Here is a 25,886-nt window from a genome sequence, read left to right on the forward strand (position 1 = left end):
GTAGTGTACATAGTAGTTAGTAGGGGATAGGTGTGGACGTTTCCGCTTTTGTCGTGATGCGAAGTTTTGATTGTCTCTCTTTTAACCCTTTTGGGGGGTTTGAACATTCAAATGTTGGGTTGAGGCTCAAAAGTTGGAAGTTTTAGGTGTACAGCGTACAGTAGCATAATTGTTGAATTCGTAACTATCCTCTCCTAACAATACGTAAGAACATTGGAAGAAATTGGAAATTGGAAATTATTGTTTCGCGTTATTAAAGAAGAGAATTACATATCAGAAGCGGAAGCGAGTTCGTTAGGGGGTCAATTATCAACATTAGTTACCAGTAGTAGTGTAGTAGATAGTAGCCTCAAACAACTCCTTTGTCAGGACATTGTCTCAACCCCTGTTTCCCCATACCCCCCGGTCCTAGTCTTGGCCCTGGTCCCGGCCATCTTTCCCGAACGTGACTATTCGACCTTCGCGAACGCACGTAAAAACGTCTAATCTCACTTTTTAAGCTTCAACCTGCATCAGATGGCATCCGACTGCATAAATCAATAACCATTATCGTAACACAGGAAGACACTGGACTCGGCTAACAACCCTGGTCGAAACAAGCTTCAAAACTGTCAAATGCTTCTTTTTACTACTGTACACTAATACCCTACTATGTACTACCCTTAGGTAGGCCCTGGTAGGGTACCTAGGGTAATTTCCATCAAGTCCTTGACATCCATAATATTCATATGCAAGATCTAGGCCAAGAATGGCTCCATCGGATCCCGTACCTGACTAAACTACCTAGGTTAGTAGTTCAACCACGGATCGTTGACTTTCTAGACTACCTAACCCACCCCCCCGTCTTCTATCCATTTTCGTCTCCTGGACATCCGTTTTCTTTCTTGATGGCTTCACTCTCACCTTCTAAGCGCCACCTTACCCAGCTTTCTCCGTGATGCTCTGATTAGCTTCGCTTCGCTTGACTTTGCTGTCGGTCCCCCTTCCTTTCGTTTCTTCACCTAATATTTGCGCTACGCGCTTAATTATTTCCTGAATGCTTTTCCGGTGTCGTCCGGTATAGTTCTCTCTTTTTTTCTTCTCATGATATCATCAGCCCACTTAGGCAAAGGAAAAGGAAAGCAGATCTTACCACAGTCTCTACATATCACAATTCAGGGTTGATCCCGCATAATTGGAAACGGCTGGTCTGTTCATTTATCTCATTCATTTATATATACTATATATCTACTCGGATCGTATTCAACAGGACCAGTGCGTCGCGAGAAGGGATATAAACCGTGTGTGTGAGCGGTCATCGCTTGTCATTCACACGTCTTAAGGATGAAGGTGTCTTGCGCTACGGTTCTCCTATCTGCGCTGAGCTCCCTCGCGCTCGTCCAGGTGCGTACTTTCACACTTACACACTCATATATCGCATTGTGTATTCGTTGTGAGGAGCTAGGTTAACAATTTTTAGGCCGGCACATATCGCTACTATGATCAACCTATAAAGAGAGGGTTGCTGGATCAGTTGTTGAATGGCCTTGGCGGCGGCGGTGGAGATCAAAATGGAGATGGTGAAAAGAAAGGCAAGGGACAGGATGGCCGCGCCACTGTTACCGAAACGCTTAGGCAGACGATTACCGTCGGCGCCGCCGCAAATGTAGGCTTCAATGCTACTGCTGCTGCTACTCAGACGGTAACTGTGACGGAGGCTGCTGCTGCCGTTGGTGGTGGGAATGGATCGTACGTAATATTGAATAATCTTGATGGCAGGAGTATGAGAACATTAGCTAACGTTAAACAGAGGCGCCCAACTGTCATTCGTTACGACCACCGTGTACCAAACCGGAGCAGCGCCCACCGTGACGGAGACAGCTCTCGCCTCGACAGTAACTCAGGTCTCTACCGTTATGCAGATATCAACGATAACCTCGACAATGATGCAGATGATTGCTTGTGGCTCCCCCGTTGGCACGCCCGTTCAAGCCAGCGAAGCTTCCATCATCGCTTCATCTGCTGCTCAGGCAGCTTCTTCGATCGCGGCGATTGAGTCTTCGGCAGCCGCAGTTATACCGACGTCGTCAGCCGCAGTAGTTACCTCTTCAGCAGCAGTTGTACCGACTTCGTCAGCGGCCGTAGCTACCCCTCCAGCCGCAATAGCCACGAGCTCCGCAGCAGTAGCAACACCGAGTTCTTCGAAAGCCGTTTTAGTTAGTTCTTCGGCGGTCGAATCTGCTATCGCTTCTTCCCCGGCTGCAGTTGATACACCGACATCAGCAACAGAGACTCCTGTAGCCTCTACTCCAACGCCAGTGGTGGAGACAACGTCAACGCCAGTGGTAGAAACAACCTCAACACCGGTAGTAGAGACAACCCCAACACCGGTAGTAGAGACAACCCCAACACCGGTGGCAGAGACATCTACGCCTGCCGCCGCCGTCACGACTGCCACACCCGAATCCTCCCTCGAACTCGCTCCGTCACCACCGACTTCGGCGGCCCAGGCAGTCACCACACCCCTCGCGGCTCAGTCCACGCTACAGCTCCCCGTTGAGACTCCCGCGCCCACAGTGCCCGCTCTGAATAATGCCGGCGGAAACATCCCGCAACCGGCAGTCACGGCCACATCATTGGATGGCGTGAACGAGGGACCGTCAATCGATTTTAACGGTATATCGTTGACGAGTGTGTTGTCGCTTGGAAATTTGGGAAAGTTAATTTGATTTAATTTGGTCGACTAGGTGTTCGTGGAGTGTGGATGGAATAGAGGACGAGGGGATAGGATGGATAGGGGCATAATTTAGCCATGTCAACATAGGTACGCTATCCATGAGATGTGCCTATACGAGGAAGTAAAAAAAAAGCCTTGAAATATTTCCCCCTTTATTGTCACCCATGACGGCGTTAGTCAGGTTTTAGGTGTACGAGTATGAGTACCTATGGATTCCTACTATCAAGACTTTTGTTTTCCTTTATTGACGGGCTGAGGGTGTTAGGATACCGGTATATGAGCTTTGCCAGGAGCAAATCGCAACCCTTATCTGATGTAATTTCGCTGTTACGTGGGCAAATATGAGTAATCTAGGTACCCAAGTATTTTAGCATGTTTAGATTCAAAGACAATTCATACGTTTAAGTAACGGCATATGTGTGACTGTAAGCACCAGTGCTAAAAATGAATGATTTTATTATCAGGGTATCTTCAGATGACCAGCCATTCTGCCTAGATAATCTACCTAGGCACCTATTTTCCAAACGCCGTTGTCATATGCATATCTTAACAAAGGACGGACTGCTCTTTTCTTTCTCTTCTCCTCTCATCACTCTTATGACTGGGGTTCCTTTCCCTCAACCTCCTTTCTCCTTAGTGCAGCTTTTAGTTTCTTCGCCTGCCTCTTGCTCACGGGTTGAGCATCACCACCCTCCGCATCGCCATTCTTCCTCTTCTTACTGTCCTTATTCACTGGCACTACCCCCCTCCCTTCGCCAACCCCCACCGCTCCCCCCTTCTTCTTCTCTTCCTCCGCGCTCCGTTCCGCAACCCCAACAATATCCACCACCCCTCGAAACCCACTCCTCTTGATCCCCTCATTCACCACCACCCCGCGCGGATTCGCACGCAATCCTTCCATCCCTCTCTCGGGCGACAAGCCCCACACCGCGAGCAGATTCACGACATCGGCCGGAGCCCGCAAGCCCATCGCCGCGCCCGCCTCACTACTGATCACAATCCCGCGACCCCTCGTCGCGCGCACAAGCTGCGCCACATTCCCCGCAAAGTTCGCCCTCGCGCGCGCATCGACACCACCGCCACCGCTGCCGGGGGAAGCCAAGATGGCGCGGGAGTAGCAGATCTCGAAGCGCAGGCCCCGCGACACGGCGGCCATGCACGGCTTCGGGCGGAAGTAGAAGGGCTGGCGCGTGCTGAGGTCGAGGGAGATGAGGGAGGCGTCCTGTACGGTGAGGCAGGCGGCCTGGAAGGCCTTCTCAGACTGTGGGCGCACGGCGACGAGGTCGTAGGCCTGCGCGGCTTTGGCGAGTTGTGGGTTTTGCGACGGGTCGGTGAAGGCGATGGTGATGCGGTAGAGGATGGTGGGGAGGCGGCCGGTGGTTGTTGTTGTTGTGGTTGTATTTTGCGGTTGCGGCGGGGAGGGAGGAGTTGGGAATCTGGGTAAGGGGTTGGCGAGTTTGGAGGGTAGAGGGGCGTCGAGGGTGTGGTTGAGGGCGACGACGTTATAGCCTAATTGAGAACTAAAGCGTAGTGTGCGCTCGAGTTCGGCGGTGGTGGTCGAGGGAGACCATGCGATGTTTAGATCGTAGAGCATGGTGTCGAGTGAGTGGTGCTCGTGAAGAGCTTTGGATTGTTGGTAGTTTAGCTGGTGAACATGCTATGCTCCTTGGTGGACTTGGAGGGGTTTTTTTTTTTTTTCGGGATTGATGATTTAAGTTATGTACAATACAATAGTTAGTTAGTTGTAGTTCAAGTTTAGGTAGCTGACATTAACGTGTTAGGGGTGTTGCTATGTGGACGTTCTGATTGGCTTAAACATTTGTGGAGGTTTGAGCTAGCTAGCTAGGTAGGTACTAGGTATGTAGTACTACCAAACCTTGGAACTTTCTTCAACACAACCTCACTGATCTTTTTACTAGGTATATAACTATCTGCAGAGTTACCTTAGCTTTAAGGGTTGTTGATTCCGAAGACGAAGACGAGGATGACGGAAGCGCACCGATGGAATTCAATGGTGTGGTTATATTAGGTTGGTGGTCTTTACAGAGTGACGACCAGGATTGGTACCTAGGCTAGGGGTTCATGGGCTGGTTGTTTAATGGTATGTAATATCATGATTGCGTACCTAGGTAGGTACGCTTACTATATCTTCATTCTTTCCTCAATAACAGACTCGCATTACTCAGTTTGATGCTCCAAGAACCTGAAAGCTATTAACCAGGGGCGTGGCATTTGCCTGTGTGATGTGCAGACGTATCCGGCTTGTCTCCACTGGTGTGCTTAGTCTATCAATACGCTTATATCCCAGTGAAGTCCCATTGACAAGTGCCTTATACGAGCCATTTATGGATGCCTCAATCATATATCCGCCGATACGCTGTCCTAAAGCAATATGTTCCTGTGTAATAAAAGCATCCACGGCATAGCTGCCGCCCAGCTCGATTTCTAGCCACCCAGTGGTCTCCTCATCATTAATCGCCCAATAAGTGTTAATGTTGCCATCTAGTACGTTGGCTGGTCCATAGAGCGTAATATTGCCGCCGCGGACACTGCTCGCATTTACGGACAACCCAGGACTAGGCAGGGTGCGGCCGAGGAAAGTGTCACGCTGCTCTTTGAACTGCGACAAGATGTCCACATCACCTTGAACAATCTGTCCAGTTGTGTCGGGAGGGACATCGAGTAGGAGATTCACGCTCCTCCCCACCGACTGTAGATACATGTCCATTAGTGCCTCAGCCGTCTTAGGGTTCTCATTAGAATGGTAGAACCAGCCGTCCCGTAGACGGGCATCAGCTTCCGACGGCGTCCAATAAGTACCGTCGCGGACCCCTGTCTGCAACTGCTCACCATCGTAGTGAGGATCGTCCTGCGTCCGGCTGATAGTGTGCCAATTTGTAGCCACAGTCACCCCATCTTCATTGCCTACCCAGCGCGCGTCCACGCCTTGGTGCCCCCACATGATTGCCCCTGGCTGATGGTCCCGAATGATATTGCGGAAATCGGTCCAGTTGAATGTCTGTACAGTGTCGGACCCGCTATTTCCGTCGAGCCATAACTCGGAGACTTCAATAAGAGAGCCATCGCTGAGTTTCATCGTTACTAACTCCGTCAACTGCTGAGCGTAAAATTCGTTGTAGTCTCCTGGGGTCGTATCCCCGAAGATCTGTGGCTCGTCATATATCGTCCCGGCCAGCTGCGGCTTCGGCATTGCAGGGTCACGGTGTATATCCCAAGGTGACAAGTAGATGCCGAACTTGATGCCGTACTTTTTGGCTGAAGCGGCAGCAAGTTGGACAACATCAGGGTTAAGACCATTGGCAACCCGGTCTTTTGCCCATTTCCCATTACCAATCTTATATGTGGTGGTGTTAGTATCCCACAATGCCATGCCATCGTGATGCTTGGCCGTTAGAATCATACCGGCCATCCCAGAATCCGCAAACGATTTGGCCCATTGATCGGTATCTAGGTCCGTCGGCGCAAAGACGTCAGGAGTACTTTGACTACGTCCCCATTCCTCATCTGTGAATGTATTGGGCCCAAAGTGAACGAATGCATAGTATTCCAGTTGATGCCAATCAAGTTGATGAGTGGAAGGTGTTTGCAAGTAGGTGGTAGGCGGAGCTTGGGCATATCCCGTCGCAATCAAGCAACAAGAAATAACAATGAGTTGTAATGCCCAGGAGAAGCCCAGGATAGGGCAAGCCTTTGCCAACACCATAATTAGACACAGCGTGAGTGTGTACGCAAAGTACAAATTCCAAGGCAAAGCTGAGAGAGTTTGCTGAATATCATCGAAGAATACCCTGATACTATATAGAATGGCTGGATGCGAAAACAGCAACCACGGCGCTAGTGTTGGCAAGGAGGGGTCAAAGAACATACCTAGTTCAACATTTCCAAGGTCGTTTCTGCTCCGTTGGCCCTGTCTAGCACATATGCCTGGGTAGCAATACGAAGTAACGGCAAATACATAGGACCATAGGTATACCACCTGCAGTGGTAGTTAAAGAAGCCAATGCTGGCCGCAAAAGCAATCACGAAGAACGAGATCCTGACTACCCATGAGATCTTGACTACCTACCCATGTATGCAGTTCGTATTCAGATCCCATCAATGATACCTTAGTTAAATATCCAACGGAACAACAAAAGGTGAGTGAAAAAGCCAAACAATTACATAATCATTTGAAACGCGACTTTCGCTTCCCGTAACTCCGCATCCTTTGCTGTTGCCTGTCGGCTGGCGGACATAACAGTGAAAACCCTCGTGTACCGAGACGGAGCAACTCACATCATATCACGTGATGACGTCACCTCCCAGGATCATCCCATCGGCGGTTTACAAGCTTGTTCCCTTCTTTAAAACCACAACCAAAAAGCCCGCTATCCAAATAACTAACCTACATAGGTCTTGAAGTTTTGCATCTTTTACTAAATTGGCCTAAGACGACAAACCTCGTTCCCCTTCCCCTTTCTCCCCCTCTCATTTTTATTTTATTTTTCTAGACATAGACCCTCTAGATTGCACAAGAATGTTTTCCAGATCAGCGTTCCGCGCGGCCCAGCCGTTGAAGCGAGTAAGTTCTGATCATCCACACCCCTCCCCACACGCCACTGGTACAATAGCTCCGAGCTCGAGCTCAAGCTTGAGCAAATAGCAACACTTTTTGCACGTGGGAAAGTGGAAGCATAGAAACATATACACCCAATTACATGAATCATTCCAATTGTGCATCAATTGCAAACTAACTGCTGTCAATCACTACCTTAGAACCTTCTTTCGCGTGCTTACGCCACCGAGCCTGCTAAAAGCGGCTCGTCCAATACCATCCTCTATGCCGTCGGAGCTGTCGGAGCTGCGGGTGCAGGCTACTACTACTTCACATCGACAAGTAGTGCCGGTGCGGCTGCGGCCAAGGCAAAGGAAGCTGTGAGCGGACCGCCCAAGCCAGCGTTTACTGGCGGCGACCAGGGTTTCATCTCGCTATTACTTAAGGATGTCCAACCTGTTAACCACAACACCAAGAAGCTCATCTTCGCGCTGCCTGAGGAGGACATGGTGTCAGGCATGGCTGTCACCAGCGCGCTGCTTACCAAGTATCAATATGAAGGCCAGAAACCAGTGGTTCGACCTTACACGCCCGTTAGCGACGAAGGTAAGTCCATCACTACTATGCTTCCAATACTATGAAAAGTAGAGAAGCTAATGCGCAATTTCACAGATACCAAGGGCACTATGGAACTTCTGATCAAGAAGTACCCTAATGGTCCCATGTCGACACATCTACACGACATGGTGCCTGGCCAGCGACTAGACATCAAGGGGCCACTTCCCAAGTACCCGTGGTCACCCAACAAGCACGAACACATCGCACTGATCGCAGGTGGCACAGGTATCACGCCCATGTACCAGTTATGCCGTGCTATCTTCAAGAACCCAGAGGACAAGACCAAGGTGACCCTTGTGTTTGGCAACGTATCCGAGGAGGACATTTTGTTGAAGCAACAATTCGCCGAGCTCGAGAACACGTACCCCAACCGTTTCCGCGCCTTCTACGTCCTCGACAACCCACCCAAGGAATGGACTGGCAACAAGGGCTTCATTACCAAGGAACTCCTAAAGACTGTTCTCCCCGAACCCAAGAGTGAGAATGTCAAGGTATTCGTCTGCGGCCCCCCTGGCCTCTACAAGGCCATCTCCGGGAACAAAGTCAGTCCCAGCGATCAGGGCGAGCTGTCGGGTATCCTGAAGGAGCTGGGCTACTCCAAGGACCAAGTTTACAAGTTTTAAGTTGTGAGCGAGCGAGCGAATGCATATGTGCTTGAGCATCCTGATACCTACACATAAATAGACTTGACTGTTGATTCTAGGAGGTGACGGCTTAGTGCCGCATTCATTCCCTCCTCATCGCTTCATGTGATGAATTGGGTTGGTATGGTATGAAAGGGACTATGCTGCGGAATGGAAAGGATACGCGCTTGCTGTGTTCTCTAGACATGACTTTTCTTTTGCCTATACCTTGTAGCTTAGTTCTATATGCGGCCTACCTAAGGGGTAGGTTCGGTCACGTAAATAATTGATTCTTCTAACCTAGTTCACTCTGTGTCAACTGTGTTCCACCGTATACCCTCTCTTTTCTTTCTCTTTCTTCTCCGATCAAGTCAGTTCAGCACGCCCCTCTGCCCAAAGATGCCATTCGCTGCACCACTCTCGCCGTTCGGTTAGATGTCTCTTACTGAACTTTTCCAGGTGGCAGAATAAGACGTGATCCAGAAACACATTTGCGAAATAGTCTGGAACCAAATTACACCATGATTTATCACCATCGCTTCGCCGGCTCTTCACCTGAACATCGCCGAAAGTTGACTTGAGGTCTCAGCCAGGATCCTCCTCATGCATGTAGGGTTACCAGAATAGATTCGTCTCGGTGGCATGTCTGAAGCCAGTAACGAACTCGCAAAGGGGCGTCCTGGTGACCACGACTTACCTACCCTATCCACTGGATAAGTAAGTACTAGACATTCGCCAATATTGCTTGCGAGTCCCAGTACGATCAGGGATTACGACGACCAACACTTGGCTAGGTATTTTTGCCTTGTTCTCCGCACGTCAATACTCAATTTATGGTGTAGTATTAAGGCGTAGAGGCGTCTAGACTTCAAATCTTGAGGGATTCAACTACGTTAATAGTAGCAATAGGCTCTGCACGCGTCAGCGCAATTTCATTCCCTAGATCATAAGAGTCCCTATTCTGCATGATGCTAATGCTTACGTAGAAATCACTTCATTTCTGTTACGTACTGGATTGAACGCAGAGCGGGCATGGCTGATCAATAGTATGTATGCAATTATGGTCTAGAATCGGCACTACGATTCCGAGCTGAACACCCGTCGGGCTATCTATGAGATCTCTAGATGACAGGGACATAAGGCTTATGAATGTTGTGTAAATTCTTCATCAACCATTTCCCGGTTTCGTCCGTAGGAGACTGGCCATAGGTACCTGATCACCCCCGGAGAAGCTGCACGCACCGTCGCAGGGCATCAACTTGAACGTTGGTAGGTCGGGCGTGTCTCCTAGCTAGGCGGAGGCAATATATGCTGTGAAACAGGGCTGCTGAAGTACCCTGCTTGTTTGTTTGCTTCCTAAGCGCCTCTCATATAGAAATGCAATTTCGAGTAAGAAAACCGAAAAGCGCCCCCTTTCCCATTAGCACATACTTACAGCAGACCTACATCAACTTACAGCTAGCCTTCCACCGAAATTCGATACTATGCCGGCTAAATGCTCAAGGGCGCGCCGACATGTGCCCGATCATTATTCGAGCTGGCCCGCGGTTCCATACGCGCGCATTCGGCCCCCAGACATATAAATATCATCAAGATAATGCTAGGCCGTCTTCTTCTTGGCATCGGGCGATTGCTGGGGAATCCCACGTGCAAAGAGAATGTCTGGACGTTCGAAGGCGACGCCACCATTTTCTGGTTGGTAGGTTACACGATTATTAGCGACATCTACCTGCCGATTGACGAAATGACTCGTCCTATTTCGTGCGCCGAATATGGCGTGCGAAAGGTAAGGATACTTCCCAAGATCCTAACGCAGATCTGGGGTCTGATGACCAGTCCTTCAGCCCAGGTGGATCTGGGGAAAGGAATGTGGGAACAAGCGTTGCATCACCTACCTAACTTAGTATGCGTTGACTTTAGCCAGCTGCGTATTGGGTCTGGCGTGTAATGAAGGCAGCTGGGGACATTGGAAATTTTCTTTTTCTTTTTCTTCTTTTTTTCCCCTTTTTTATTTTATTTTCGTGAGGGGCACCCCAAGTCCATCTACCCTAAGGTTAGTGTATTTGGAAGAGAGGTAGGTACCTAGAAAGTGAAATATTAGCAGATGAGACGAGCAGTGTCAATGCAAATAAGGTTTTCTAAGGAATAAAGTAATGCAGGAACGGGCACATCGCGAAAAGACTTAAGTTTTTAGTGCGGTCTACAATCCCGTAGTCAGGGGTAATCATTGTGAGGAAGTGGCCGAAGACGACGGTTGGGATGTTGAAGCGTCATGAGCTGTAGGACATGGCTATTCTACTTAGATGATAGGATGGCAGATATCTAACCTACATACATGTATGTAAGACAATAGTAAATTTTAAAGTGTAATATGTATGTCAAAAGATTTAAATACGTTACTAGCTAGCCTTTCCCTGAGCATATCCAAAGATATATGACGTCATTTGTTTTGTTTCCTTTTCTTTCTTTTTTTTTTTTTTTTTAACAGACATCAGAGTTTACCAGCTACATTCATCACCAGATATTAAGCAACTTAAAATCACCATTATTTTATATACATAGTATATGACTTACGTCCACACTTACGTGTTTCATCCTGTATATCTGTTCGTAAACAGGGTAGGTATCTACTCTAGACCTGCATCTTAGGAAGCTAGGCTTTGTCATTATTTTTTATTGCTATAAAAAACACACCAAACAAACACCAACGATGAGTAGAGCATAACTAAGATATCAATCACCGACGTCTATTTACACGAAGAAATGGAGCCCGAACCAGAGCCCAAGAAACAGCAAAGTCCCAGGAGACAAACGCCAGGTCGTAGCCCACCACGAACCTTCAGAGAGCGCCTGTTTCACGCCCTACCAGACTATGCTGGCCCGTACAGCGTGGGCATGATGGAAATAGAAGTGCCGGTACGCAAGCCCCGAACGTTTTCGCACATTAAACGCAACCATATGCATGCATTGCGAATGGACACAGTCCTTTGTGCAATATACTACCCCTGCGATGCTCCGTCCCATTCCACGGAAAAGGGGAGGAAGCCATCTAAAGCCACGTGGTTACCGAGACCCCGGGCTTTGACTAGCAAAGGATACGCGCAGTTTTTCAGTATACCACATTTGCCAATTACCGCGTATATCGCGGCCACCACTATGTTCACCAAGCTTCCAGCTTTCCGAAATGCCAAGCTTGCCGACCACTGCCCTGACGCTACACCTCGCGCATCTCTAAGCACTCCAAGTCAAGATACTTTGACGGAAAGTAGGCACGGGAGGTCCAGGTTTCCTGTCATTTTCTTCAGCCATGGGCTAGGAGGATCTCGGACTTGTTATAGTGCAGTATGTGGGGAACTGGCCAGCAATGGTTTCGTAGTTATTGCAATGGAGCACCGAGATGGTAGCGGTGCGCGCTCTTATGTCAACATACCACAAGGTCACAATATAGCATATGATCAGAATGCTGGCAACTCAAAACCTATGCGCCATTATGAAGTCGATTACATCTTCCCTCGAGGTAATGATTATGACACATCACCCAACAATGCCCAGGGCGTGGATATTGAATTAAGGCACGCACAGATTGAAATGCGCATGGCAGAGATCGAAGAGGCTTATTATGTCCTGGAGCTCCTAAATAACGGCCAAGGGGAGTTGGTCTATAAGAATAATCTCAGAAAAAAAGGCAACGCAGGATCGAGCTCTAAGGGGTTAGAGGATATAAATTGGTCAGACTGGGAGGGTGGGATTTTCTTGCAAAATGTCACAGCAATGGGCCATTCTTTTGGTGGAGCGGCGACGGCCCAGATCATTCGTGAAAAAGAACGTTTTTCGTACATTGGCCAAGGCATATTGCTCGATGCGTGGGGTCAGGCAATACCGGAGGTGGAATCGGTAGCCCATCAACCCCTTAACAAGCCTCTCCTAGCTGTCAATTCTGAAGCGTTCATGCATTGGCCTGAAAACTTCAAGAGGCTGAGTGACTTCATAGGAGAGGCAAAAGATGCAGGGGCTCTCTGTTGGATGTTGACCATCAAAGGCTCGACACATTTATCCCAAACTGATTTCGCCATATTGTATCCACACTGGATGTCATTTTTTATGAAAACAATGGTAAATCCACGACGAGCGGTATACCTGACGGTGAATTCATGCTTGGAGTTTTTGAACCGAGTCTTGCCTGCCAAGGTAGCAGTTAGAAACTGTTGGATTGATGAAGGGATTCTGAATACAGGTGTGGTTACTGCAGACGAGCTACCACGGAAATATCGGCCTAATGAAAAGTGGGTAGCTTCTCGTCTCCGAATACCCAGTGAGCTACGGCTCCGGATTACCCATTGGCTTGGAAGATCCCGGCTTAGAAGAACCCCCCCAAAAACAGCAGTGGCCACCGATATTAATGGAAAGCCATTAACAGCTTTGGTTCATTTTGCGCCTGGAAGTGAGGTATGGATGCATATCGAACCAAGCAGGAACAACTCCAACGCCACCCCTAACTAGCCCTACCTACCTAAACATATGCAGCAGAGAACCAATGTAGCACTCTTCCTGCGGGCTTCGTGATGTCCTGCCTTTCCGTGTCTGGACTCCGATGGAGACTACATATATGTACATAATAATGCTCAATGTACATGTAATGTACCGGATGCTTCGGAAGCTTCTTTTAGCGAGTAAACATACAAACAAGTATCCATGGATGTATTGTAGGCAGCATGCGACTTGATAGATCCTGCGTTGAACCAATACACACGGCTTACATTGGTGGCGAAGCCAGCAAGGAAACTCAGTCCTGGGAGGCGTGATTGTTACACGGCATCTTTTAATAAGGCCAGTCTAGCTCTGTGTTTGGTGGACAATCCATAAGCGTGCAGCATTAGCATCAAATAGCTCCCTTTGCTTAAGCCGTTGGCAAGGATAATGCCGATAGTAGCCCACGAAGTCAGGCCCCTAAGAATAGAAATACGAGTTGAGGCTCCAGAGCAATAAAGAGATTTCAACGCCTCAACCTGTAGCTCTCGCCCGTAGCTCGAATCAAGGGCGGGAATGCAGGATCTGCTGGGAATTTCGCCGGGTAAGCTCGTTGCTCATTCACTCTTCGACACTACCTACCTATAATGTACAGCACAATCCACAAGCTCGAAAACAATTGAGTGCCCAGGTGTCATCAGATATCGCCCCATATGTACCTAGAAATGGTTCGATGCAATGAAATAGCTCATAGGAAATGCCGTCACTTAGAGACATGCTGGAGTAAACAACCTACAATGTGGCCGAGTAGGTAGGTATGTACCTACAAAACGGTTATACCGTAATGAGGGAATCAACACGCCCTTTTTTACTCGTTTTGTTTTGGACGTGATATGCTAGAGTGGTAACTGAGGTGGAATGCTTGCGCGTCGTCAACTAGGGATAGTACCAAGGCATGGAAGGTTCATACATCTCGCTGTCGGCTCCTAGTCATTTTCTTAGAGATCTATGGCAATGTTGTGGATACATCGTGTGCAAGTACATGTAGGGTAGAACTGACAGGCGTAGCAAAGGCGGAGATGAAAGTGTTGGTAGGTATAGGTACAAGGCATATGGATCCATCAACCTCTACATGTAATTCTGGATTGCGGCGAATCTGGGGGCGTAAAATGCCTATATATACCGGTTAAAGAGGATGCAACAGGATTCAGTCATATTATGTACGTGGGTTAGTAAAGACCTAACTTAGGATGTAGAAATGACATGTCGATCACGGTTGGAAATGTGAATGGAATCAAATTACTCTCCTCTTTTTGGTCGTGAAGGCTCGACGGCCATCTCTAACATCCGGGCTCATATGTACCTATAATTATAACAACCGTTGCGCTGGCCCTACGGTAGATATCCGAAGTCGAGGCTTTGAGGCGACATGCATATGTATGTAGTACAGATCAGAATTCTAACAGCCGGAGGTTGGATAGTGTGTTTATTGTAGTAAACCCTAACATTTGATTGAAGTTAGTATATATGGGGAGTGGCTTAGGTACAGCATGCGTGTATTTAGCCCACATGCAGAAACTACCTACTAGGTAGGTACTAACTAAGTAAAGTTGCTTCAGCGCTGGAGGTGTTTTAACTTCATGAAATTCAATGTTCAATTCCAGTTCATGGAAGTACTTTCCAAGTTTCCTAGGTTCTATTCTCTGAAAATAGAAGTAGTTACATAGCCATTCAATTAAACACCTGGACATGGCTAATGTCAGATCCTTTCAATGTTCATCATCATAGTCATTAATACTAAGTTGAGTGCGCCGCCCAACAGACCAACAGATCTAGATCTGATACCTACATACTGTGTAAAAGTTCAAGTTGATTTCCAAGTTGAGGATAGTTAATTGATTTTTATTAATAGATGTCGATGCACCATACCAACTACATACAACGACAAAAGCCATCAACCTACATTACATATGTACATTGATGATGATATTATGTATGATGTAGGCATTCACACGTACATGTGCAGCTTACCGAACAAGACATACATACATGTAGGCACTGCACTGCGACCGCTATTTCCAGAGAAACCGTTAGGAGCTGACACATCAATACATCTGCACTTGACCTAACTTTGAACTTTGAGCCTACTACCATCTTGTACTCCCATACCTACATGTAGTATCTACCTTAGATAGGTACCTACATAGGGGGACAATATAGGGCAACATTGAACATACATGTACTACGCCTGCCTGTAATCCCTGTCTTCCGGTCCGTACCTGTGCCGACCGTTTTCCACTTTTGGCATCAATTGCAGGTCTTTTAGATCTTTAAAGACCAATAATTACCTGTACATACAAATACCTACGGCGTAGGGGCAAAGAATCGATTAGAGCTAGAGCTAATCGACTTGTCAAAACCCCGACAAGACCTTTCTATTCCCCATCTCTTGCATCTCTTGCATCTCTTGCTAATCATAGGTCCACGATACATGTACATAAGTCCCTGTTCTTTTCTTGTCTTCGGTTGGTAACTTGCATACAATGTCTCTGGCCCTGTGCTGTGAATACCTAGTAGTACGTAGGTAGAAAACAAACGCCTCCTTCGTTCTCGTCACTACCTGACTTTTGTCAATTATTCTCTTTCCTCCCCCCCCCTTTTTATTTTATTTTATCTCAATCCTTGATTCCAACCTACTCGTTAGAAGGACCATCTGCGTCTCTTGTTTCTGTCGTTCGTTTTCGGGCAGTCTAGTTTGCTCGACAAGTTCAGTATTAATTCAATGTCTAATACACCAGGCCCTGTGTCTGTCTAATCCTGCAAGGAAAGAAATGTACCACACTCGTTAGTCAATAATCGCCAAATCTCGACCTTCATGATATCTCAAGCTGTTTACCACATCATCATTCCACTCTTTGCTTGCTTCTCCCCAACTACCCAATCAAGACAGTCTGCATAGGTAGAACCACAGAGACGGGCACAAATCGACCTGGTGTGCCTAATCACTACTTGCACAAATACCGGCCTTTCACAGAACCCGGTTATACGGACATACACAGATCGGGAAGCCAAGACAATTCAAATATATTTGATATTCCCTTTTACTTCTCGCCTCCACGAGAATACCAAGCCTCTGCCGCCGCCGATCCGTCCATGATAAAGACGATCCGATCTGAATTCTGTCCGTCCAGTTGGCTTATTCACATACCAAACGTGGTGTGTCTCGACCACGGCGACCCGGCCCTTTTTCCCAGCACACATTTGCAGCCCTCCCAATCAGTCAACATCCGGGGGACAGGGCGAATTGTTCCCCCCGAGCAATATTCGGCACTGCTTTGCTACAGGTCTTGTTGACGCGTAAGCCTCAATATGACAAAGGTACAGAAAGCAGACCCAGGCCTACCGTCTAGGTCTGATACCTTCTTACGAATGTTAGAGCTGGAGAAAATGTACAAGGTATGTTCGATTCTCGGCATGCAACCCTCCTTTGGTTGCCATTTTCAGACTTACCGTTTCTCCTTTTCTCCCCCCCTTTACCCCCCTCCGCTTTTCTTTTTTTTATTGCACTCATTAATACCTCCGCCTACTGACATCTTATAGATGCAACGCATCCAAGGTCATACCCCCGCGACGATCTCGCCAAGTACAAGTCATCCCTCCGCTCAGGCAAACAATCCCCTTAAGGCTCGGCGTGCGAGCGGACACCCTCCGCTTTCGCACCAAACCCAGATAATGAAAGCCGTGCGGAGGAGTTCTGCCCTACCATCGCTTTCAATATCTATACCCCCCGCACCAGCCGACGACCCTATACTGGGATCGGATGGGCCGCCTGGGGAGCCCCTACCAAAAAGGGAGGAACGCACTAAAACAGTGACATTTTCGGGCCCTGAAGAGGAAGAGGAAGATAACGCTAATTCCTCAGACCAATCTTCCATATGTCAATCACCTAGTTGGGAGCAGTACAGCCGGAAGAAGAAGAAGAAGCCCAAAAAGCGAGACGTAGAGCAAAGCAAGAATCGCAGCGAGGAGAAAGTCGGGAATGGTCTCAAGAAAAAAGGAAATAAGTTGAGCAAAGTACAGCCGCCGAATTCCGAGATTATCCAGCCTTTGTCAACGACGAATCGTTCGCAATCAGCCCCCGAGCTAGATTTGCATCTCAAATCTCGCCCAACTCTGCCGAGTACAATGGCCAACCCGAAGCTCGATGGCAAATCAAAAAGCAAAGGATTTTTATCGGGCTTCAGACTGCAGCATGGGAATGTTTCTGCTGTACAGAAACTAATCGATAGCCAAAGGATAAGCAGTGATGGAAGCCAGCCAGAAGCGTCACCGACGCTCAATCCTCACGTAGTTGTCTCTGACCTAGACCCAAGCTTCGCCAATTCTCGAAAACCACCTTCGATTAGGTCGGCCCTTTCGAATTCGACTCGATCTATCTCTTCAATAGACCAACTACCACCCTCCGCTCGACATTCAGCTAACTCGAGCCACGGACGTTCCCAATCATTACTTACTTCTACACTAAACAAGTTAAAGGGGCCGTCATATCTTTACTACCGCCCGACTGAAGTCACTGACAACGCCAAATCTCAACGCCCTAGTAGCTCCCACGAATCAGGCATTGCGTCTAACTGGTCGAACGATCCGCCAACGAACCCGAATACAGAGCAGCAGCGAATTCGTCCCAAAGAACGAGTCAAGGAGCTGCCAATGACATCCACTGAGCAGGCACAACAGTTACCTGACTTTACGTTTCCATCCAAATCGAAGCGAACCAACACTCAACCTGTGCCTGATTCCGTCGCCCATGGTGTTCGCGGCCAAGCCCATGGAGCAGAATCGAAAGAACTGAGCAGTGGCCATGAGTCACCGGAGCCTACATCGTTCAGGACTCGACGTGCTCAAATACCACAAACGCATGCGCCTGGTCGAGATTCGTCAATAGAAAAGGAAAAACGACCTCGATCGGAACGAGCCTCCCGAGTCACAAGACAGCAACTCGGATCTCCGAAGGATGTGGACCATCTTCCACCGCAACCTTTACGATCTAGTAGGGACCCTGAGCGCTATAATCATATAGGCCGTCAGGGTAAGGGTTACGTGCAGACTCGTATGGAAATCCAGACAGAACCCAAACAAGATACTGAAGGAACAGCATCTACTCGGCGAGAATCTTTCCGCCCAAACAAACAGCGCCCCGAACAACTGGAGATAAATTGCGATAGAGGTGAAGAAGGCGGGCGAGAATCTGTTGGTACTCATACATCAGCCATTCAGCCCCATTCTCGGAGAAACGCACATAGCTCTCCTGAGATGAACGGAGCAAAACATGTGACTTTCCCGTCCAGTTCAAACGCTATTGGAAGAGCTGTTACCTCTGATGCAGTTCCCGAGGAAGTAAACGAACTAATTTTGCAGTCAACGAAGCCCCAGAAATCAAATGAAGTAGAGGACGTCATTCCTGTGAGAAGATCACAACGACCAGAGAGATCCGGTGATTATTTCACCTTTATCAGCCAGTCCTATGCTCCTCCATCTCTAGAACTGCGTTCACCCTCAGAGGGTAAATTTCCGTCTCCCAGGATTGACGAGGAGCCCGAAGCGGAGAACCATTTAGATCATATTTTGAAGCATATGCCACTTAGAAATCAGGTTTATGAAAACACTACGCCGTTCAAGACTGCACAGCAAACTACAGGACCAGCCACAGACACCACAAACAAATCTGCAAGGTCATCTCTACCAAAGGATTTGTCGTCTGCGCCCACTCATTATTCCGACAGCGATATTTCTGCTTTCGAACGCCTAGGCCTTTCACCAAAGGCCGCAAGAGTCCTCGCGGGGGTTGAAATATTGAGCACGTCCCCCTCTCAGTCCAACACTGACCCGAGCCGGACAAACTCAGAACGATCCTCGTCCTCCACCTACGATGATACTCCTCCGTCACCATCTACTGCGCCAACCTCGGATAGCTCTCGTCTACAACAAGTCAAGCAACCCGTAGTTCTTCCCAAGGGTACCACGGCAAACCCGACGGTGATATCAAGCGTGAATCACGACGAGACCACACCACGAGGATCTTATCGTCCACCAGCTGTGGAATTATCAACGGAACATGGCTTACGACATGCTGGTATGGACACAAATGACCAGGATGATAGTTGGAGTCGCACAGCATTGCCGATAGAACTAGAAAATCATACCGATGGCATGTCTAATAAATCTGACCGTTCAACCTCAAGTCCGCCACTAGTGGCAACCCCGTCTTCAGCGACCTTTCCAGACGATGTCAAGGAGAACTTCCGGGACGATGAAGCCATGAACAAAAGCCGCTACCGACAATCCACACCACTTCGGGCCCAGTCAGCTCTTGAACTTCACTCGCCAAGTTTCTTGCCAGACAATAAACATCAACCATTAAACCCGAAGAAAGTGAAGGAGGGGCTATCATCCATCAGTCTCCCAAATACCCCACCAGAAATCACTGATGGGGCTCCTAGAAGATCTGCGATGAGAACGTCTCGCAAGAGTGTCTCTAATGGCGACGAGTCCTCCGCCCTAGTTTCCCCAGGTGCCGCGTATCTTCAAGAAGCTCGAAAAACGGCACCTATCCCATCTGGTGCTGCACCACGGGCTGTACGGCCTCCCTTCTCACATAAGAACTCCTCAAACGGTGTTAGAGGGGTTACCGCAGATGGCCGATCAGAACCCCTAGCCAAGATGCTAGTAGAGTGCTGTAACTGCAAATTTTTCCACGACATGCCTTCCAGAGTGTACGAGTGTATGGCGAAGCCCGACTCACTCGTGGAGGACAAACTGTTGGGTGTCTCAGCCACTATCACCACGATGGTAAAGTGCCCGTGGTGTGCCCACGGCATGACTACCCAATGTTGTTCTGGTTATGCGGCGGTAGTTTACCTGAAGGAAAAGCTACATGGTAAATGATAACGTTATACATACTGTTTGTTACGGCCCCGATTATTTTATCAGTTCATGATGAGGTCGAGTTATCCGGAAAGCAAACGTCTACATACTTTCTTGTTCTTTTCATTTTCATTTGTGATGAACGCACTACTTACCGAGGTACAGACCTAGGTATGCATTCGCACTATAGCTGCCTTTTGCATATTTCTTTAGTTTGCGCATTATCCATCACCATCTTGCGCATTTTATTTTTGTTGTCGCATGAGCTGTATCTTAGCTTCCCGTTCGGAGCGATTAGCGGAAGAACAAAATAGGGGTTGGCTGGTTTTGGTACCTACGTTAGGTATGTTAGGCATGTAATTCCTGTCTGGGCAGTTAAAACGGAGAAGAGAAAAAGAATGATACAAATCTTAGCATAGTTGCCTAGATAGGTACTATACCTCTTTATACACAGTTATCCCCAGGTACCTACCTACATATGCTTACTCACAGGGCGAGGGTGATGTTTAAACAAACCTGGGCTAAGGTAGTAGCTTGACATTAGTACGTGTGTCGTTGAAGGCCAACTGATGCTATATGTATGTATACTAGATCAGGAGTACAGGTGATGAGGATATGAGGATATGAATACATACACGAGTATCGAATGAATGCATTTGCCCACTCAGGTACCTGCGTAACTATTCATAGGTGAATTGATGTTTAAATTAACTTGGAGTCTGTCCCACAATTTGAGGACCGGCAATATTTTATAGGAAGCTTGTAGTAGAGGCCCAGTAGCTACCTAGGTAGATGCAAAGCTAGGGGTTACGTGCGGATGGTAACTATATGCCTAGGGTTGATGTAGGCTTAGAGACCAACCCTCCTTGTTAGCCTCAACGAAATCTGCAAACCGACGCGGTTCTCTACCTGTTACACGGCGAACAACTTCATTAATACGGTCCTCAGAACCATTCTTGATTGCCGTGTCCATGCCCGCTAAAACCCTGGCATACTCTTCAGGCACTCCGAACCGCCGGTGGAGCGCCGCAAGGCCGGCCTCATCAAGCTCCTGATACGTTATTTTTCGGTTGAGGATGGACCTGAAAATTTCGGCGAGCTACATGCAGGGAAATGTTAAAACTTTCGGAACACGAAAAAAGTAAAAAGGTTTCTGACTCACATCATCATACGTCAGTAGTTTCGGGCCTAATATTAGGAGATCCGTATTAAGCGGCTGTGGGGATGTAAGGGCGTGGAAGCCGACATTGGCGATGTCTTGTACCGAGACCCAGGGGATTCTACCAGCGCCAGTCGCGGAGTATATCTTGCTTTCGTCATTAAGAGAAGCAAGATGGTTTCCCGCCGTTAGAAAGTTTTCCATATGACGATGTTCTGTTAAATGCAATATTCTGCCTTGAAGTTGGACGGAAGTAGGGGTTTGAGCGTAACCTGTCTTGAAATCAAGTCGGCCTCAACACTGTCCACTCTATCTTTCCCTCGTCGCCCAATTCTCGTAGGTACCGGTGCGTCTTCCCCATAAGCATTATATTCTCCTCAAGTGAGCTAGCGCTCAGCAACACAAAGCGCGAGACACCTCTCTCTCGCGCCAGGTCCACGAATTTCTTCACTAGTGCTACCTGGTCCCCCGAAACGGGTGCAATGAGAAAGACGGCGTTGATGCCAGTGGTAGAAAAGGCAAGCTTCCATATCGATTCGTCATCCCAGTCGAATCTAACACCCACAAGTCCGGGAGGTGCTTTACCGGAGCGTGAAGCAATAAGAGGCGGGATACCGGCGGCAAGCAGTAGCGGAGCGATGCGGCTACATACCTTGCCCGTGCCGCCTAGTAGGAGAACCGTGCCGCGCTGAGTCGTTGTTAAGGACATATTACACGTACTAAGGCAGACATTTAAGCCATGAGTTTTCTAGAAAGAGTTAAAGAATAAAATCACCAATTATGTAGGTATCTAATATATATCTAACCTAAGGGTATCTATAATACAGTGCACCGCTTGTCAGGGGCATGATCGGTTCTCGCTTATATGTCCCGCTCAGGGGTAGCCAATCAGGATAACGACCCTGGCCCAATTCCGTAATTGTATAAATAGAGTTACGCCGGCCCCGTTCAACATTGCGGGCTTTAGGCCGGAGTTTAGCGAGACTGCATAGTTAAATTCATGACCGAAGTCTCACGCCTACTAAACCGGAGATAACTAGTTTATTTCATAATGCGACGCGAGCCATGCATTGCAATGCAGTCTTCTGGAGTGGAAGCTTAGAGGAGGGCTTCTCAGGGTTAGCAATAGACTCGACGTAAGAAAAGGGGATCTGAGTACCTTAGGTAGGTAATAAGTTGAGAGGTAATGATCGGCATTACCAAGGTACCTTCTTCAAGTTATTGTACCTAGTTAGTAGTATTGCTCTGACCTAAGGTTAGGTGTCTTTGGCTGAAGATACACAGAAGCCCAACATTGAAATGAAAATATGCCAACTATATATTACCCCACCTTTTTGCCATGCCACCCACATCGTCTCCCGCTATCACTACTTCTCACGCTTGGTACTTCCATGTCGCTTGTAAAATTTTAAATATCGGGTTGATGTATATTCTCAACATGCCCTTCAGAGGACGAGAAGGGCGATCAATCATATCAATTAGTGCGCTTCCTTCTCCCCCAAAACACTGAAGAAACAGAGGGCTCATCGACTTTGACTAATGCTTCCCTGTTGAATCTCCGCCCGAGAAGATTTACGTACTCCGGTTGAGTTTCTAGCACCAGAGGTCGCAGTCGGTTTGGCAGCCAGCCTCGCAAACAATGTCTAATAGGTAGGCTCTTGGATGTTGCATATCTCGACTTCTATTCGGAGACGGCCCAAAGATTCATCCAGCAAACCGTAAGTGATTTACCTCTTGAGTGGCAGAATACCCTCTAGGACTACTGTGGACACCCGACAAATGATCCCCAAAACAATAAACCAATCAGAAATGGCCAGTCGAGCGGCCATTGAAAGACTTGAGCTACCGAATATAGGATTACTCGGAGAGTGATATGGTTGAAATAGGCACGACTCGGGGGGAAAGAGAGGTACATATCCAACAGTAACTAACACAAGCCATTTCCCTCTTGCTTCTGCGACTGCCATTGCTACCTCAAATCCGTCAACAAAACTTAGCTTAGTATCTTCGCACGTGTATCGTGGTTTTGATCTTCGTAATAATCATCGTCAGTAGGTGATGGTCTTGTTCTGATATGTTCGACGTCACATTTCATCATATATCGTCAGTAGGTAATCTACACCGCGCTCAATCTCGTGAACAGCACAAGCAGTCTATACACGGGATTAAAGTGGTCTCGAAACCAGAAATGGCCGTCGGGGTGGCTGTCGAATGAACCTAAGAGTATTAACAGTAAGTGATGGACACCCCTATATCTCTGCCGAGAAAACGGGGAATGAGAAGAGGCGAGGTGCAATCTTAGGATGCGCACATTGTCGGAGCTTCTAAACCATCCACTTATATGCCGTATTGGCATCATCCATAGGCACATACTTTAGTTGGGTACCTACTTAGGTATGCAGGATCGCATGTCTAATACTGAGGTTAGCCCATTCAGCTTCGGCAAGCGACCAAATAAACAAGGAAGAAAAGCTTAGCTCGAGCCGCTAAGAGCATAGTATGTTGATAATGTTCAGCTCGGCTTCAGAACTAGGACAGAGAATCACAAGCGATTAGTATCAATTGCGCCACTTAATTTCAATCAACGTGGCCGGCCGCGAGAAAGACATGTTCTAGAACCTATAGGTCTTTGAGGTGGAGTCTTCTGTTCGAATTTTCGAGTTTGCATTTCTCTTAAGTTGAGGGCATCGTGTTGTTTGTTGCTATCATCCTCCCTCTCCTAAACTATACATGCTTTTTGTATCGTTAAGTCACTCTTTTAATCATGCTGTTTAAGCATATTCTTTCTGCCGCGGCGTTGTCGGCGTTCTATGAGGTGACGAATGCAAGCAGATGCAAGCCTAGATTGACAAGCAGTGGGCTATTAACGACAACCTCGTCATATATCTCAGTTCCATCAAGCACATATGCAGTGTATACGACTTCGTCTGGGTCTTCTTTCGCCTCGTCTTCTTCTACGCCTTCGTCGACTTCTTTCACTCCATCGTCTTCTATCACATTGTCATCCAGCTCTGTAGTTGTCTCTTCAACGAGTACTGTCATTTCATCAGCCTCAAGCACGGAATCTTCGTCCACTGTCTCTGAGACGAGTTCTTCCGAAATCCCATCAGTTTCAAGCACGGAGTCCTCATTCACCAGCTCTGAGACAAGTTCTTCCGACATCCCATCAACTACGAGCGTACCAGTGTCTGAAACGGCATCTTCAAGTGTACCCGCTGAAACGACATCTTCCAGCGTACCCGTGTCCGAAACGGCATCTTCAAGCAGTAGTGTGGAAACATCGTCAAGCACGATTTCATCGGATGTATCCTCTATTACATCTTCAATTGAATCTTCCACATCCTCAGTCGAATCTTCGGCCACCTCCTCAACCACATCAGCAGAGCCCACGCCGACAACTAATCAAGTGAGTTAGATAGCCTACCTAGTAACCAGGTAGGAAGGCATATTAGCTGAAAACGTCACTAACCCTAGCAATAGGCGGTTACAAATCCCGGATTCGAGACCACAGATCCCATCACTTGGACATGGGCAGGATACAACCTCAATCTTGCTACAACCGGCTCCTCCACCTCGGACCCATTCGCGGGGTCGCGGTCGTTCATCGCTCAGGGGCTTCCAGGACTATGGCAGATCCGGCTAACGCAGACGGCCACGGTCGTTTCCGGACAAGTCTACCAATTCCAATGTACGTATCACACAGAAGAAGCAAACAGCCTTCGAAACTTATATATCTAACTTATGGCGCTAGATACCTTGAAGCAAGACGCGGGTGCGCAGTGTGTCATGGATGTGTTGATCAATAACGTGCGCACACGACGGCCGACTCTGACGTCCAGTCCCGGCCAGTATGTCACATACACTGATTCTTGGACGGCTACGAGCGATACCGCGACGATTCTGTTTAGTTCACAGTGTCAAGCCGGGGGACCTATACGTAAGCTGTATTATGACGACGTTACTCTGACTCCGGTCCAAGCAACACTCCCCGTGCGTTCGATATGATGTAGAAAGACGCCTTGGGTCTGCTAATTGGCGGAATATGAGGAAGATGAGACAAGAATGTCATTTCTGGTCGGGAACATAATGTATACCTACCTTTATTTAATGGGCCTTCGATGGTCACATACATATAATATCCCAGAATCTAGATAAGCAGACAAGTATCATATCTAGACTTAATATAGATACAATCCCCTAGTATAGTGTTACTCCTTTAAGTGCAAGGCAATGAAGATTTTGATTTTGGAATTGATAGGTATCATCGCATCTGTGATCTTAAACGTTTGGGTACCTAGGTAGTGTGAGAAGATGAAAATATAAGAAAAAAAAAGCTCAGCTACTTATTAAATTAATAATCAGCGAAGATAATATCAAACAATACGATTATTAAAATAAGAATTATATTAATTAGGAGAGAATAATTCTATGAATAAATAAAGGATTTTAATAAATATGTATAAATATAAACATATTACCTATTAAAATATCACATAAATAAATTACCTATATAATTAACCAAAAATCATATAACCTTATTTTAACACACCCCTTTAAACTTTACCATTCTTAACATTATCTACTTAAACCTAATTGTCTTAGGATTGTTTAATCATATCAATAATTTCCTTATCCTCTTAAATTTAAAAATAGTTTTTAATGTTTATTAGTTTAATCTGTTAAATAAATTTTTTAAATGAGGTGTTGGTAAGTGTTTTAATTAATCTGTTTGCGATTATCTTTTTGGTTAAAGTGTATTATATTTTAATGATATTTTATATTATTTTTTATCTTAACCAATAATTATATATATCCACATACCTT

At 47.3% G+C, this 25,886-nt stretch overlaps 9 protein-coding genes across 9 annotated transcripts; 5 read left to right on the forward strand and 4 right to left on the reverse strand.

Annotated features, from left to right (window-relative positions):
• Window positions 1–1,131: 1,131 nt before the first annotated feature.
• Window positions 1,132–3,128, forward strand: GGS25DRAFT_467007 (uncharacterized protein). Its single transcript, XM_049258974.1, has 3 exons — window positions 1,132–1,383; window positions 1,460–1,728; window positions 1,790–3,128. Exons 1-3 carry the CDS (start codon window positions 1,324–1,326, stop codon window positions 2,706–2,708), a joined length of 1,248 nt encoding a protein of 415 aa, XP_049113479.1. The 5' UTR covers window positions 1,132–1,323; the 3' UTR covers window positions 2,709–3,128.
• A 20-nt stretch (window positions 3,129–3,148) lies between these two features.
• GGS25DRAFT_508927 (PHP domain-like protein) lies at window positions 3,149–4,414 on the reverse strand. The gene has a single exon (XM_049262511.1). The coding sequence runs from the start codon at window positions 4,308–4,310 to the stop codon at window positions 3,312–3,314; it is 999 nt and encodes a 332-aa protein (XP_049113480.1). The 5' UTR covers window positions 4,311–4,414; the 3' UTR covers window positions 3,149–3,311.
• Window positions 4,415–4,617: 203 nt separating this feature from the next.
• GGS25DRAFT_508929 (carbohydrate-binding module family 32 protein) lies at window positions 4,618–7,087 on the reverse strand. The gene has a single exon (XM_049262512.1). The coding sequence runs from the start codon at window positions 6,600–6,602 to the stop codon at window positions 4,899–4,901; it is 1,704 nt and encodes a 567-aa protein (XP_049113481.1). The 5' UTR covers window positions 6,603–7,087; the 3' UTR covers window positions 4,618–4,898.
• On the forward strand, window positions 7,088–8,815 carry GGS25DRAFT_508930 (ferredoxin reductase-like protein). Its single transcript, XM_049262513.1, has 3 exons — window positions 7,088–7,298; window positions 7,493–7,877; window positions 7,944–8,815. Exons 1-3 carry the CDS (start codon window positions 7,254–7,256, stop codon window positions 8,510–8,512), a joined length of 999 nt encoding a protein of 332 aa, XP_049113482.1. The 5' UTR covers window positions 7,088–7,253; the 3' UTR covers window positions 8,513–8,815.
• A 2,171-nt stretch (window positions 8,816–10,986) lies between these two features.
• GGS25DRAFT_467086 (platelet-activating factor acetylhydrolase) lies at window positions 10,987–13,721 on the forward strand. The gene has a single exon (XM_049258975.1). It carries the CDS (start codon window positions 11,276–11,278, stop codon window positions 13,010–13,012), a length of 1,737 nt encoding a protein of 578 aa, XP_049113483.1. The 5' UTR covers window positions 10,987–11,275; the 3' UTR covers window positions 13,013–13,721.
• A 2,239-nt stretch (window positions 13,722–15,960) lies between these two features.
• On the forward strand, window positions 15,961–20,184 carry GGS25DRAFT_467129 (uncharacterized protein). Its single transcript, XM_049258976.1, has 2 exons — window positions 15,961–16,435; window positions 16,580–20,184. Exons 1-2 carry the CDS (start codon window positions 16,349–16,351, stop codon window positions 19,922–19,924), a joined length of 3,432 nt encoding a protein of 1,143 aa, XP_049113484.1. The 5' UTR covers window positions 15,961–16,348; the 3' UTR covers window positions 19,925–20,184.
• Window positions 20,185–20,617: 433 nt separating this feature from the next.
• On the reverse strand, window positions 20,618–21,405 carry GGS25DRAFT_467142 (uncharacterized protein). Its single transcript, XM_049258977.1, has 2 exons — window positions 21,066–21,405; window positions 20,618–21,002 (listed from the first exon to the last, which is right to left on the reverse strand). Exons 1-2 carry the CDS (start codon window positions 21,264–21,266, stop codon window positions 20,736–20,738), a joined length of 468 nt encoding a protein of 155 aa, XP_049113485.1. The 5' UTR covers window positions 21,267–21,405; the 3' UTR covers window positions 20,618–20,735.
• GGS25DRAFT_508941 (uncharacterized protein) lies at window positions 21,029–21,869 on the reverse strand. The gene has a single exon (XM_049262514.1). It carries the CDS (start codon window positions 21,769–21,771, stop codon window positions 21,346–21,348), a length of 426 nt encoding a protein of 141 aa, XP_049113486.1. The 5' UTR covers window positions 21,772–21,869; the 3' UTR covers window positions 21,029–21,345.
• Window positions 21,870–23,601: 1,732 nt separating this feature from the next.
• On the forward strand, window positions 23,602–25,350 carry GGS25DRAFT_508945 (uncharacterized protein). The gene is made up of 3 exons (XM_049262515.1): window positions 23,602–24,468; window positions 24,543–24,750; window positions 24,814–25,350. The coding sequence occupies exons 1-3, from the start codon at window positions 23,827–23,829 to the stop codon at window positions 25,065–25,067; spliced, it is 1,104 nt and encodes a 367-aa protein (XP_049113487.1). The 5' UTR covers window positions 23,602–23,826; the 3' UTR covers window positions 25,068–25,350.
• Window positions 25,351–25,886: the final 536 nt, after the last annotated feature.

Source organism: Hypoxylon fragiforme (assembly GCF_022984875.1).
Source record: "Hypoxylon fragiforme strain CBS 206.31 chromosome Unknown GGS25scaffold_9, whole genome shotgun sequence".
NCBI lineage: Eukaryota > Fungi > Ascomycota > Sordariomycetes > Xylariales > Hypoxylaceae > Hypoxylon > Hypoxylon fragiforme.